Below are 15315 nucleotides of genomic sequence, written 5' to 3'. Positions count from 1 at the left end.
CTTATGAAGGAGAAAGAAAGAAATGAAAGGAAGACACTTACTTCTAAATCTTGTACAAATGTTTTGACATCAAGGAAGGACACTTCTACAGGGACTGAAAATTTCCTATTGCTTCCATCAATAAAAGCTGTCAAATGGGCAACACCATCCAAGTATTCCTTCCTCATTTTATCCAGTTCATCTGCTCGAGCATACTAAGAAAATGTAAAGTAAAAAGAAACAAAAAAAATAACCACCCCAAACGAGATATCTGGCAATTAAGTAATGACTTAAGAGAATTGGCATGTTTTCAGTGCAATTGTTTGCTGGAAAAATTGTATTCAACAAAATACAAAATAATGGAAACTAATCTTCTAAATAAGTTAGACACTAATCGTCCGCATTAGTTTCAATAGTGCTGATATGAAAAAGAACAACATTCACACAAGAGGTCAGCCTTTTTTAAGGTTTAGATCATTTGGAGAACACCAGCCTCTCATTTCTTTCTAAACTAGAATCAACATCTCAATTTATTTCTCATTACCTACAGTATCAAGTTTGAAAATTCAGCAAAGAGAATAGAACACGAAAAGCCTAGAAAAGCAGAAGGATAAGGGAAATTTCAATAAAAGAACTTCTGGCTGGAGGAAGGGGAAACACAGGTCTTAGAAAGTGTGAAGAGCTGTATGACAGAAATGGTGAAAAGCCAGTGAGAAAAACCATATAGCCAGCACATGAAAGAAGCTGCATAAGTAGGGGAAGAGACATTTACATCCTGGGTGTTACTGTTTCCACAGTGAATCACCCTAAATATCATCAGCAAATAAAGCTTGAGAATGTTCTAGTCAACAGTTTGGAAAAGTTGCAATAACAAAGGGGCAATCATTATTTGCTTTTCCATTTAACTTGACTGCAATGGAAATAATCAAGCCAGAAAAGAAAATAGATTCAGCATCTTCAAGAAGGCAACTGCTATTTAAAATCACTGGAAGGGGAAAATATCATTAGATGTATATTGACTATAGCAAAGATATTTTCTAATGTGTTTATGAGGTGTGAAATACTTCTGTGTAATTTAGCTTACATCTCTTTGCTTTTTAAAGAGCAAATATAGAAACAACAATTCTTTTTCAATCGGTTGAATCTCTTCCATGAGATAAAGGGTAGTTTTTTCATTTACTATGAGTGCCTCCTTGTGCACAAGGTAGAATTAAGGTCTGACCGATTTGGGGAAAACATTTAGTTAACTAACTTGCTATTGTACCTGCTTATGGTTGCAGTACAATAATTGAATGCAACTTTCATTAAAGAGTTCACTTCATTTAAAAATATTCACTTTCACCATTTTCATTGTTTAATTTTACAGAGCTTTTACAATAACAATAGCTACTTAAACCCAATCATTTTCTTTGAAGAACGGTAGAGGATATGCATAAATAATATTCCCTGTATCAAGACAGGAGACCATAAAGAAAAATTACAGCTTATACTAGCTGAAAATGTCCAAAAATAAAAATAAATGCTGTATAACCAAAAAGATAAACAAAGGAAAAGCCCCAATAAAAGAAACTGCTGTCAGGGATTCATTTCTAATTTAAATAATGATAAACTGTTAGGCACTTTAGTAAGTTGTCCTATAGTCCTGCTAGTGGGGCTAATGTGTCTTGCTTGCATGGAAATGACAAAGTAAATATTTAAAAGTAACAACAGCAAAAACAAATACCTGCTTAACTTGCATGAACAATTCCCTCCATCTTCCATTTAGTAGCAGAAGCTGCTGTTTAAGGTCCCTGGAAATGGTCTCATCACATGTTTCAATCAGAAAATTACCAGCATCATTCATGGCTGTGTGCTGTTGGATCCAATGAGGTAACTGCCGGAAGAAATCCTGAAGAAGAAAATGAAAAAACTTTTCTGAAACCTTTTCAATTAGTTTTTATCTTAAATCATGAAACTAAAATTTAATCACCAGCTAACGGCTTGATGAAACTCTTTGAACAATTATCCTCTGAAGCTCTTAATATTGGATATGCCGTAATAGAATTTTTATGGCTGTGAACATAACCTATGGAATTAAAAATTACCACCAGTTTACTTACAGCTCATTTTACTCCAGTGAGTAGCTTCAGTTAAACCAATAGAACTCCTCCTTAAGAGAAAGCTTAACTGAAAACACTGTTAGGGCTCATCTTATTTCTGTCTTGTCTTGAAACAGTGTGGACTGATAGTAACCTGGGCCACATACTGTAGAGACTGTAGAGACATTCTTCCCCTACTGTGAATTACATGCAGCTTTCCAGGGTCTGGCATTCCAGAAGACCTGAGAAGACTGATTCTTTATCGCTGCTTCCTGCTGTCTCAGAGTAGGTGAGTGGGGAGGGGGAAGGGATGGTTGTCACTGATTTTTTTCCCCTGTTCCAGTGAGACAGCCTAAATAGCCCAGCCATAGTGACAAATGCTTCTGTGCATCTTGTAGGCAGGTACAGACACATACATTGATAGAGAAGACACAGACCAGCTCCCTCCCTTCCTTTTTGCTCTTCCAGACGATGGGCAATTGTTCCTAAGGCAGGTATCTCCAGGCACCATGACTACAGTCATACCAGTAAACAAAACAGGACTCAATCACTGTCCCATGATTGTCCACATCTTCTCTGACATGGTTTTGGCTTGTCCCTGCTATCCTTCTCCCAAAAATTGCCCAATTCAATGGACAGCATCTGGCAAGGACTGTTTCCAATAGACTGAATCTTGAGGCCACCTTCTTTCAGGGGAGAAAGACTAGCCACAAGGATGCAAGCTGAACCATGCCACTTGGTCCTCAGGACTAAGGAAGGGGCACTTCCCCATTTTATTTACGACTACCCTATAATTCCAAGACTGTTCATCTGACAGTGACAGTCCCATGCAATCCTTTGCTCAGGGGTAGATGTGAAAAAGTCCTGTCCAACAACTGTACTGTCAGTCATCCCAAGTTTCAGAGCTACAGTTCTGAAACGTTATAGTTTATACTTGTCAGAACTCATCCACATGTAAAAACAGTTCTGATACAACCAAAAAGAAAACGTCAAATGGATGTATACTGCTCAATTTGTTGAAGAGAGAATTGAACAACATACAGTGTTTTAAATTCCTAAAGCTGAGATCAGTAGCGTACAGGTGCTCTGTACTGATGTATCGGTGAATAAACTTAATCATCTCAGTAAATTGTATGTGCAGTTTGAGTCTTCTGCTCACAGTGGAGCACATCCCTTGCTTTGTGCAAAGGCTTCCTCTGTGAGCACATCAAAAAGAAATTAAGCCTACTGAATCTGGCACTGGTCAGTTCTCCAGTGGTCAGGCTTACTAGAGGTCAAGAAGGAAAAAGCAGATGGAGTAAACTACTTGTGTCCTTGCTCGTGCACACTTATTCCCACAAACCATTACCTTCCTCAGACCCTGCTGTGGAGCCTGTCCATTTCAGAAGCCAACCTAAAGCATGTGTAAAATTTGGACAAGTTTGGAAGGTACTGTGAAGCACACCTGGTTCTCAATTAAAACAATGTAGCTCTTTTTAAGGAAGTCCCCACATGAGATCTAGAAGCCCTCTGATACCCTTTGGATACAGCTGTTGGACAAAGTTGTGGGAGAGTGCAGTTACAATGAGGTTATGATGGGAAGTGCTTAAGAGGTACTGCAAGTAAATACAGGAGTTGTTGGTTCATTAATACATTTACTGTTAAATTTCTAGTACTTTGCAGGAGAAAAATCCAAGTGCATACTGATCTTTTTTGCAAGATCTGTGCTACAGGTTCACAATAGGGTTTCTGAAAACAGAAACAACGAGAAGCCAACAAGCCACTTTGCAAAATAAACAGTGGTACTTGCTGGTCTTGAAATCATACAGAGATAATGGAAACAAGAAGAAAGTATGAAAGCATGGTAAGGGGCTACTATGGTCTCTGACTAGGAGAGAATATTGTGGGCTTTAGGAATGCAGGTAAGGTTTGCAAATGAGCATCAATGAAATCTTTGTATCATATTACTGGTATATTTGTGGGTTTACAGAACAAATATCTGAAAATGTTTTAAAAAGTTTTAAGCCATATTCCAAGCAATAGTTACCATCTTTCACCTGGGATTCCAGATGCTTGTGCTGATGGCTGTATGACTATTAATTGCACAAACCAATGTAAGTATTACTTTTGGTTTTAACAACCAAATATTAGAACTGTTAAATCGGAACTATCCTTGGAACTAAGTGAAAATTATTGCTGTGGATTGCTAGATTCAACATTAATAGTAGAAGTAACTTTTAAAATATGTATCTCAGTCTACAGGCGGATTATGTTACCTCTCAGTAATCTTTAACAGTTTTGAGCCAATGTAATTTTAAGAAGAAATTAGCATTCTGGGAAGTATAATGCTTTCATGTATAAGGTTTTCAACAAGGCTTTTTGAAACTCTTCATATATCAAAATGGTAAGAAGTACTTGTTGGATTTAGGTTAGAAATCAGAAGCAAGTATATACTGTATGGATATGTTCAGATTTCTGCTTTGAATATCTTTAAAGGTAACATTATAAAACTGATCAGAGGAGTAAATATTTTTATGTTATTAAAACGTATGGATATAAGAATATTTCATTTGAAACACTGCCAAGTTAGTTACATAAAACATACACAAGGAGCTAAGATCAACCTGATCAGCTGAGGTCATCCTTCCTGCTCAGTAATAATAACTGTTGGTATTTATATTATGCCAGACTATTGAATCCTTTTCACAGGTTTATTTTTATTTAAAAAGTGTATTCCGTTCTTTTAAATCAATTTAAACTAACAAACTTTTACCCAAAATTACACTGTTCTGTCATGTAACATGAAATGCTCATTCCTGACCTGATGTCAGTTGGACATCTTACAACCTATGAAAATCATACTTTGGTGTTAAAGGCTGTATAGCTGCTAAGTTGGGATTGGGTGAAAATGTAGCACCTATTAAATGAAGTATTATTCAAGTCGATCTGGGTCATTATTGAAGTTTCACAAACATAAATCTTAGTGCTTCGGTACTCTAATATTAGAAGAGAAAAAAAGACAGTAAAACTATCTTTATGACTGCAGGTCCCCAAAAGGAAGCGCCTAAAAGATTTCTAAAATGCCAGGAAAATGGATTACTTACCCATCAAACATAATGACACATATTAATAATGTTGTCTTCTGAAGGCAACTAATATTGAAATCTGTCATCTATATGGCAGAAAAATCAGTGGATAAAATAATTTTCTTTAAGTGTCTTTATACGCAGCACATGACTATGCACTTTGGTATTAAGAGCTGTATTTGCCTTTGAGTGAATCAGGTAACATTCCTATCTCTGAGCAATACTGCTGCCTTATATTCATGTCAAGATGCCTCTAACTACATTATCACAGATGATGCCTTCCTTCATTGAGTGTATATATGTATATGTCTGTACACGCGATACGTGCAAACATTGAAACACCTATGATGAATGTAGACAGTATGCCAGAAACTGAAAAAATCTCTCCCTCTTGTATATTTTGTAAAGCAACCTAAGCAAATGCAAAAACATATCCCACATTTCATAATTTACAAAATAGCGAAATACTTATGCTGTTAGTGCATACCTTTTTAGAATGTTCAGGCTGATTCAGCATTTTTTCAGCATCTTCCAGCCAAGCTTGTAGACCTGCCACAGTGCTGCTATATCTGTCCCAATTAGCAATTACTTCTTCCAACATGCTTCTTACACTTCTCACCTCTACCGAGAGGTTCCTCCACTGTGCTGTTGTTTCATTCATGAATTTCATCACATTCTCAACTTCTTCCACTGAGATACAGGAAAAACATTGATTATTTTGGTTCATTATTATTTCTGTAAAGCTTTATGTTATGCTTATCTATTCTCATCCGGGAATTACATTTTACTGCAACTTCTATTTCAGTAGGCTTTTATATACATCTGATCAGTTCACAGCCCAGTTTTAGTGCAAAATTATGACTGAGAAATTAAACCTGTGACTTAAAGACTAAGGAAAGTACATAAAATGAGTGCTATATTAAAACAGTCACACTGCATATTCAGTGTGGTGTTCATTTCTAATCTGTAATAAAAGAAATCAAGAGAGAAAGTTTCCTTAAAAAAGCAGAAAATGAGAGATGTATAATGTACAAACACATATTAAGTCCGCATTGAAAAGTACTGAATGAAATCCTGATCTTCCTTCCACTGACTTTAAAACCAAACTGCTGCTAATTTTTGCCATTTCCTTTATAGTGTTTTCCTCATGGCAATAAAGGAACAACTGTGTCCTCATTCCAGAAGAAAAGAACAGAGAGAAGAAAAAGGACCCAAGCAAATCCTGAGACTTCACAAAACAAGCAGAATATAGACAATTTAAAAAACATTTTTTTAGCTAAGGTGTCCTCTAATTTGCACTGCTGTATGTGAATTCATATAAGTGAGTAGTTGCTCTCTAGAAAAGAATTTGTTACTGGATTTTTTTTAATAGCATTGAATAAATATATTAATTTTATTCTTTGTAAGGATACCTTGTAAAAACTGTTTACTTTTGTAAAATTTGAGTGTTACCATCATCAACTTAAATTTCACAGCAAAAAAAAGATATCCATTTTCTCTCCACCTCTGCTAACCACCTTAGCAGCTGCAGCAATCCTCCACTGACATTACTGTGTTATCTCCTCAGCAGAGATTAAAGTGATCTCATGTCTGTAACTATCTAGGTCAAATATTGCCCTCATGCATTCTCACTGAACTCAGCAGTATTCAGGAATTACAGGAGGCAGCTGTTGAATCAGCTACACATGTTTCTCATGTATATCCATACTTCAACTATCATTTGGGTTCCTCTTATAGGTTTTCACAGTTACTGAAGAATCTTCAATAAATCAGGGGATACTTTTGCTACTACAATACTGGGACCAACTCTATTTGTCTTTTTCTAATAAATGAAGCCAAGCCAGGGAGCATTTCCAGGCACCAGAACATGACCTTCCCTACTCCTAATTTGGTTTCTGGCACACTTGTGACCCAAAGCAACACACTAAAACAATCCAGAAGTTAGCATGGACCATGGACTTCTCCTGTTAGGAAATCTGAATGTGACCACCCTCTTCTGGATATTAAGAAATCTTAACAGCAGGAGAGCAGGCTGCTCTGTACCAGCTGGCTTCATGCTAGAGAATATGTGAAATTGCTACCAGAGGCTGTATCCTCCCTGGTGAACTGCAGCTGCTGTACAGCTCTGCTGCATGGAAGAAACAGATATTAGGAGATATTTTAGAGGATACTTATGTCTAAAGAGATTAAACTGGTGTCCCCATGATGAAATAAACACAAGCATTTACCTGAGCCATTTGCTTTGGCATACATTTCAGCTGCTCTTTTCAAGATCTGGTAAGTAACTTCATACTGCTCAAAGAACTTACTATTTTCAATAACAGACTGAAAAGAAAAAAATATTACAACAGACAAAATAAAGATAGATATTAAGAATAAGGATAATTTCCATGAAATTACATCAGGACAGTGATGACAACTTTTAACTTCATTATTCCTTCATTCATTTTTTTATCATTATAAAATAATATTTAAATTATCTTAATTATAAAATAATACATAAATTTCACCTTTTCAAAATTAATGGTAGAGCAGAGTCTCCCCTTACAAATACAGTTTATTTACTTTGCATATGGAAAGATGATTTAATATGTTCTTAGTCTGCTAGTTGCTGACTTGCTGAAACTCACTAGCATATGATACTTTGAATGTGTAGAAACTAAGCAATTAACTTAAAAGTTATTTAATGGAAACTGTTTTACACTGAAATCTAAGTGGAATCATTTTAGTAAGAGAGAAAATTTCATCCATATAGGTCACCACAAAATTCAAATCCAGTTAAACTTTAAAAATTGTTCCTGTATTAAGCCTTTGCAGAATGGCGGGTTTCACTTCAAGAGATGAAAAACATATGACTTAACCTTCAGTTTTCCTTTACCTCCTTTGTAATTGGTAAAAATAAGATTAAGGAAACTCTGCACAAAGAGATACTGCTTTTCCAAAGTGTGACACAGCACTTTTCCTTTGTGAGTGATGTTTTAGCTGTGTAATGTGTTATAGTGCGATGAATAATTTATCTGGAAATATTTTGGTCACAAAGTTATGGCTCTTTATCATTTATGCTTCTTTATCCCTTATGGAAAATCACACTGACATTTTTTAAAATGTCTTTCAGAAATGTTACTTTAAGTACAATAAATAATTACATCTCTATGTTATGCAAGCGCATTATATCTTGCATTACCACTGTTCAAAAAGGGAGAAAACCCCGCTTTTTTTACAAGGCTTTTATATTGCCTTACCTAATGTACTCATCTAGAGTTTTGGAATGGTTTTGTAACTTATACTATCTGCCTTGCCTCCTCAGTTACAGATCTACAAAATTAAGGTAAGTACATCTCACATATGTCTACACAAGCTTTGGAATGTCAGAATAGACAAAATTTTATGTGTACTAGTGTGATCTTGGTAAAACGAGGTTTCAAATGAGGTCAAAGTTCAATGTACTTTGAAGAGGAGAACTAGATTTTGTGTATTCATCAACCCACATTATATAAACATGAAAAACAGTTTTAAAAATTAATCTGCCTGCCAGTATATATCTAAAAATCTTCTATTTTAAAACCTTTTACAGTTTCTGTGTCAAATCACCACAGTTATCTAGTACGTAATTTAGAAATGTGTTTACAACCAAGGAAACTAGAAGTCAAGGACAATCAGAATTTTTCTCTGCTCTACCGTTAAAAAAAGTGTCTGGCATGTATAGAGAACTACATGCTTTACCATGAATTATGTGACAAAATCCTGACTTTCACTTTTGCCAAACCCATACACACAGATATTTTACCCTGAACCAAAACCTGCAAGACTTCATATGAGAAAGTAAAAGACTGTATCAAACTACTTATATAATACTGATCTCCAGAGCAATTGGAAATATTTTCAAAAATTAAATTTAGACATTTTACTGATTAATATTGTCTCCCATCTGACAAGATCTTTTAAAGAAAATATGTAGCTTTTCCCAAATCTGTATAGCATACGGTGCTAAAAAAGTGCTAATACAGCAATGCCAAAACACAGTTCCGTGGGTTAAAATCCACAGATAACTGTACCCAGTATCTCAATTACAGCTGAGACTTTGGTACAATATATTCTTCAGGTTGATGGTGTACAATTTACGCTGACCTTTACTTCTGGTATATGACAGACAGGTGAAAAGAAGATGGGATAAAGTAACAACCACCATTTTTATTTTTCAGCTACAGTACATAAATATTTTCCAGGCATATGTTCTATCCAGATCCTAACTACGCATGTTCCTAGAATGCTGACATTGCTCAGTCTGCTTTGGCAGACAAACAAACTTACATTTTTATCTCCTACTAATATAGTCACTGACTATAAGGTACTGACTACAGCTTTCCTACGTAAGACTCCTAATTTACTGGAAGAGTAACACTTGGCTCTTGGTCCTAGAAATTTGCTCCCAGGTAAGCCAAAGCAAATAAAGTCTCTTTCCATCACTGAACACCTGGAAGGAGCCAGAAGTCAAGGCCATCAGGAATGAAATTGAGCTCTATTTATCTTCTTGTCCCAATTTCTTCATTTTGATGTGATGCAGTTTCAAAAATGATGTAAAGAAGCATTTTCTTTCTCCTAATGACCAACTCAGCATTAGTGGTCTGAAGTGCAAGAATAATTGAGGCAATTGCAAGATAACATACAATTTCACCACTTAATGTTCATTTTAAAGCAAAAAATAAGAAAGTGATACAGAATAATAATCCAAAAGCCAAGGTATTCACTTCCTCATTATTTCCCTTGTCACCTTTTAGCAGTTTTTGCAGCAGTCTTACAGACTATACAAATGGCCTATAACTCCTAGCTATTGCACACCACTCTAGCAAACTATGTTATTTTAAATAACCATCTAAATTGCAAAGCTTGTCTAAAACAAGGCTTAACTCCTTAATTTTTGCGTGCCCCTAACTGCTAAAGTTTAAACATAGAAAGGGAAAAGTGTGAACAGGTCTTCAGTTCTTACTTCGTAGAGGAACTTTATTGAGTTTGAAGTTTTCTTCCAAAGCAATAAAAACTATCAGGCTGTGGGGACATCAATAACTTCCTCTACACAGAGTCCTGGCTCTGAATGGTTCTATAACTGTATGAATTCCTTCCAAACTGAACTTTCCTGTGCAATTTTCCTCATATGGATTAGATAGACAGGGAAAAAAGTATTTAGCCCAGCCCTGCTTTTGAAAGAATCCCTCACGCCCTAATGTAGAAGTGCAGCAGTGATACTGTTCTACCAGCCACGTGGCACTGCAAGTGTGGATTTAACAAGATACAGCAGCATAAGACTGAAAGGGAACATATCATTGAGCATTTGTAAGTCAATAGCCTGTGTTTCTTAACATGATATATGGATGATGCAGAGCCAGAGAAATCTCTTTCCAGAACAGAAATAAAGTAATGGGTTTAATATACTGATGCTGAGCAGGAGAAGAAAAACTATTCTTTAAAAGAATAAAATTACTCCCCTATCAGTATAGTATATTGAACAAGCACAAAGAGGCAGCATAACTTTTTTTTCCCCCCCCTTCATTTGGAGGACTTAAAAAAAAGTACTGTGGGGGACTGCATGCCAAAACCCTCTTCTATCTCTACACTTAATCTGTGTATAGTCACTATAAAATGCATCTATGCAGTTATAAAAGAAGATGAAATTAAGTTATTTGGAATTGCTATCTAAGGTAAGTAAAAATACAGGATTTGGAACCTCCAGATATGCTTGGTAAGTTGATGATTGGACAGTTAGCAGCTGGGACATTATTTCTGGTTTGAAGAGATGGTACAAAGAGAATAATTTTCATTTTTAGCCTTTTGACTAAAGTTCCTCCATGGGGAAGACAGATTCACCTCTGAAATATATTCCATAAGAATGAAGTCATAAAGTTGATGACTGGCAAGTCTCACTTCTGTTTCTGTTCTTTTATTAATTTCCAGCAATCTTAAATATGAATATTTCAAAAATAATAATAAAAAGAAGACAACCCTAACTTACAATATAATTTTGAAGTAGTAGTTCCACCGATTCTCGCCTTCCATATTTGATAATCCATGATTTTAACTTTGACTCTGCAAGGACTACGAGTGACAGTAGACGGTACTTCAGTTCCAGAAACTCCATCTTCAACAGATGGAGCTCAGATGAAGAGACAACAAAATTAAACCTATAAAATGAATCACACTATAGTAAAATACAGCAATATTCATTTTTGCAGGAGAGACTGAAAGCTTTAGTTACAGTTCAGATATTTTTCTAATATTTCACCTAATTCAGAGTCTACAAACATTTAATTATGCATGATGATCATTCTGATGACTACTCTTGAATAGCAAATTAATTACATTTCTGTTTATTCTTAGAAATCATCAGTTTACATCTGTTACTAAGTTCTGCAAAGTCATTTTTCTTTTCTTTTTTCACATGCATCCCGGCTGTTGTTACATAACATTTCTTCCAGGGACAAGTAATAACAGGATTAATGTAAAAAAGTATTCCCTTCCAAAACCCATAGCTTATTTTGATTCTCATCAATCTTTAATGCATCAGGCTTTTCGGTATATTTTTATGTATATTCTAATGGGTTTTTCCTTCCAATTTTTTCATGCTTGCCACTGAGAATCATAATTAGACAGTGATTTCTACATGAACAGATTAAAAAGCAAACAGGTTCACTTTCATTCACAGAGGGTTTTTATTTCAGATTGAAAGCCTTACCTCTCTGCCATATCCGCTAATTGGTCAGGTGGAACAGGCACTCCGTTAACAGACCTGGCCCCGTGGATCTCATAGAATGTCTTTTTGTGACCATCTATGTTTTTCAGCAGATCCTGATTTGATTTTAAGAGGGGGGGGGGGGGGGGGGGGAGGGGGGGAGACAGAGAGAGAGAGAGAAGGCTCACAGTAGGCTATCTAACTAATAAGCACAATTTTAAGCCTGCACTGATGACTCAATGGAGTTAACTATTTGATCATGCTCTCACATTTGCATGCAAGGTTATGCATACCACAAAAGCATTTACATCAACTTGAACATTCACATAGGGAAGCCCCTTACAAGATGCTCTGCTAAAGCTGTGTCTAACAACTATGGAAGATTTTAAAACAGGATACATTGCAAAGGTTTAACAAAACAAGAACTCTTAACTGTATTAAATAATCCCTGAAATGCAGTCTGCGAATACTCTAACATCACAACAGCATAATCTTGCTAAATTTACTCTTTACATCTTTACAACAGATACTAACCTTTATTAAGTATAGATTCAAATTTTCAGCAACTAATCTACTCCACTATATATAGGCAGAAGATCCATAGCTCCTTATGTAAGTACATATTCAATATTTAGTGAACTTTTCACTCTCCCAGCATCAAAAGATTTCAGGATCGCTCTCTCTATATTACACGAATGAATGCAGAATGTGGTACCTGACCTGTATTCCTGTGATAAGAATTGTACCAGCAAAAACCTTACAGCAGAGCACATTTCAACTGTAACTAAGCAACACCGCTTCAAACGGCTTCCTGGAGATTACATATTAAAATTGACTGGCAGTAGTCTTTGAAGAGATACCGTAACAATAACACGTCAAGTCCCCAGCGGCTGAGAGGACACAGAACAGTGGGTATTTTACTGCATACAGACAGCTCCTGACACAAAGTTCTCAGAAGCCTGTTAGCAAAGGAAATAATATAAAGGTCCCCCTTTCTCACTTGGGGGAACAAAATGCAGGCTTGTGTATTGATCACAGATGTCTGTTTATTCCTATATGCTGAAGAAAGGTTTCTTCCCAGTCAACGCCCAGTGTTTGCACAGCAGAAATTAATGATAATTCACTGGCTCAGCTCACCAAATGGTCCCACCATCCCCATCAACCCACTTATATTTTCATTGCTTTCCACTTCAGCCAACACCCTGTTGTGAAGAGAAATGAACTAGGCTTTCTCAGATGCAAGTAATGCATTGATTTTACTGTGGCAAAAACTCCACTGAGGATATCCTGTGACTAACATACTCTCACATAAAGGAAAGACATGGAACAAATATCTCAGCTACCTGCCTTTGAGACCTTGCCAGACAAAAAGGGATGCCCCTAACATGCATTGGTAAGTCAAAATAAAACCCAGTAGTTTCATCCAACATCAACTGGAAGCCCACGCAAACTTTTATATAGTGTTGTCATGAAGTGAAATCCTGCTCTGCAAAATGACCCTCAACAAGCACAGACATTGTCCTTAATTTCTGGATCTTGGTGGCAACATTAACTAAAATAAACTTTAGTGCTTGCCTGATTCCATGCAGATTTGTCCAAATAAGCTGGTACATTTTATATTAGCTTCAAAATGGCCATAAGCTATAAAGTTCACTAAAATAACCCATTGTCAGATGAGGAAAAGATATAGCCAAAGTGATGATGTTATCTGAACAAAACCATAAAAAAACCCAACAACTTCCTAGGAAACAAGGACTGAAAAACCACTAATGCATTTCTGGTACTATCCAATAGCACATTAGGATTCATCAGTGCAAATCTGAGCGACAACATAAACTCCAGGAACAGATATAATTACCCATGCTTCTCTTGAAGCTTTCCCCATCCCACTCCCATGGGAAAAGTCCCCTGGCACAGCCGAACCTAAATCAAAGTTTATTTGTTGGTGTAGAAATCCCTCACCACAGCATTTCTGATGCAAAGAAAACACAGTTTAGGACACACTCTTTTCGGTTTCTTATGAATGTATCAAAGGAGGTCTATAGTGTTCACATCGTAAGAACAAAAAAGTGTTTGACTTGCTTTTTTTAAACAAACATCTAATCTTATGAATCCTGAAACATTTGAGGTTAACAAGAAAGCTAATGAAATTTAGCATTACCTTGAAAGAAAACAATATCTTCCTCATAGATTTTAATATTGTTTTGGTTAAATTTTATTAACCACCACTTAAGTTAGAAGAGTTGCCACTGTTCTAATAAAGAGTAATCAGAAGACCCAACTGATCTTCCAGATAAACTACCATTGCCTGTCACAGCTGTTCCAAGATGACCATGAAACTTATCAGCTTCTCATTATACGGCATTACTTTTTAATAAAAAATCCCACCCATATCCAAACCACAAAAAATAACAAAACTACAATCAAGTTTTAAAATAGTAGCGAGAGAGAAAAAAAAGCAATATAAAATACAGTCTTACTACCACAAGTGCAGCCTTTCTCTACACCATCTTTTTCCTTTCTCTGTCATATTTACTGGTTCAGTTTCTTTTATCATCTCACCAACAATTTCTGTCTATACTTTTCTCATATATATTACATAAATGCACAGACACACCTCACAGTGTTGATTTTAAATGAGAACTTGGACTCAGCAAAGAATAATGGCAAAGGTATTTAAATTGATCTGGAAAAGTTTCCTGTCTACCACAGCAGAGGGGACTTATCATGCTATTTGTCATCACAACACTGTGAAAATTCACTTCATTCTATTTTTTCCCACAATGCATATCACCTGCACTGGCTATCAGCACACTTAATATGTTTGCTTTCTCTCGTTTCACCTAATAAGTTCATATTGGTTGAACAATGTACCCGACTCATGAGCTCCCTATGGAATTTTACTGAACAGAAATCCTAGAATAGGGGAACAATTAAAATATTAACACCTGATATCTTTCAGATATAAGAAGCAGGAACATTTAAAAGCAATTTTGAATATTGCTTGTAAGATACATAGATATCACAGTTCAAGTCATCACTAAAAGACACCTAACTTTAGCTACCATCAAGATGACACCACCCACAGAAACTAGAAATAATAATCTTTCTTTGTATAGTATGGATCATTTACAGCTTTGGAAACAATGAAATATAATGCACAGAATGAATGCATGTAGATCTACCTTATGTTGTTCAAGCTTCCGGTGTATTATATTCGCTGTTTCCTCATGAGTTTGCTGAACAGTTACTTCTTCCCTCAGAGCAGCCTCTGCTCTATAGAGCCAAGCAGCTATGGTACCCAAAGGTGCAGGAAGAGATTTATCAAGGTGAACGTGCCAATCAAGTAGCTAGGAAATAAAAGTAAGAGGACTGAACTTCCTTCCTTGCTTAATTATACAAACAAGTATCTTGAGAAAAATCAGACTTTATACTGTAAGACCAAAACCCCCACATAACACGTCTGAGA

The 15315-nt window shown here is 36.0% G+C and overlaps 1 protein-coding gene across 1 annotated transcript in view; it reads right to left on the bottom strand.

The window, feature by feature from the left end:
* SYNE1 (spectrin repeat containing nuclear envelope protein 1) overlaps window positions 1-15315 on the bottom strand; it is a 269690-nt gene that overhangs the window by 215907 nt on the left and 38468 nt on the right. The window contains exons 12-18 of the mRNA XM_075498968.1: window positions 15032-15196; window positions 11850-11962; window positions 11130-11298; window positions 7351-7447; window positions 5610-5812; window positions 1703-1867; window positions 42-194 (exon numbers count right to left, since the gene is read on the bottom strand). Coding sequence (XP_075355083.1) covers window positions 42-194; window positions 1703-1867; window positions 5610-5812; window positions 7351-7447; window positions 11130-11298; window positions 11850-11962; window positions 15032-15196 — 1065 coding nt within the window. The remainder of the gene's footprint in view (window positions 1-41; window positions 195-1702; window positions 1868-5609; window positions 5813-7350; window positions 7448-11129; window positions 11299-11849; window positions 11963-15031; window positions 15197-15315) is intronic.

Source organism: Mycteria americana, chromosome 3, assembly GCF_035582795.1.
Source record: "Mycteria americana isolate JAX WOST 10 ecotype Jacksonville Zoo and Gardens chromosome 3, USCA_MyAme_1.0, whole genome shotgun sequence".
In the NCBI taxonomy this organism is placed as follows: domain Eukaryota; kingdom Metazoa; phylum Chordata; class Aves; order Ciconiiformes; family Ciconiidae; genus Mycteria; species Mycteria americana.
Note: the sequence above shows the minus strand (reverse complement) of the source record. Positions and strands in the feature narration are given on the sequence as shown.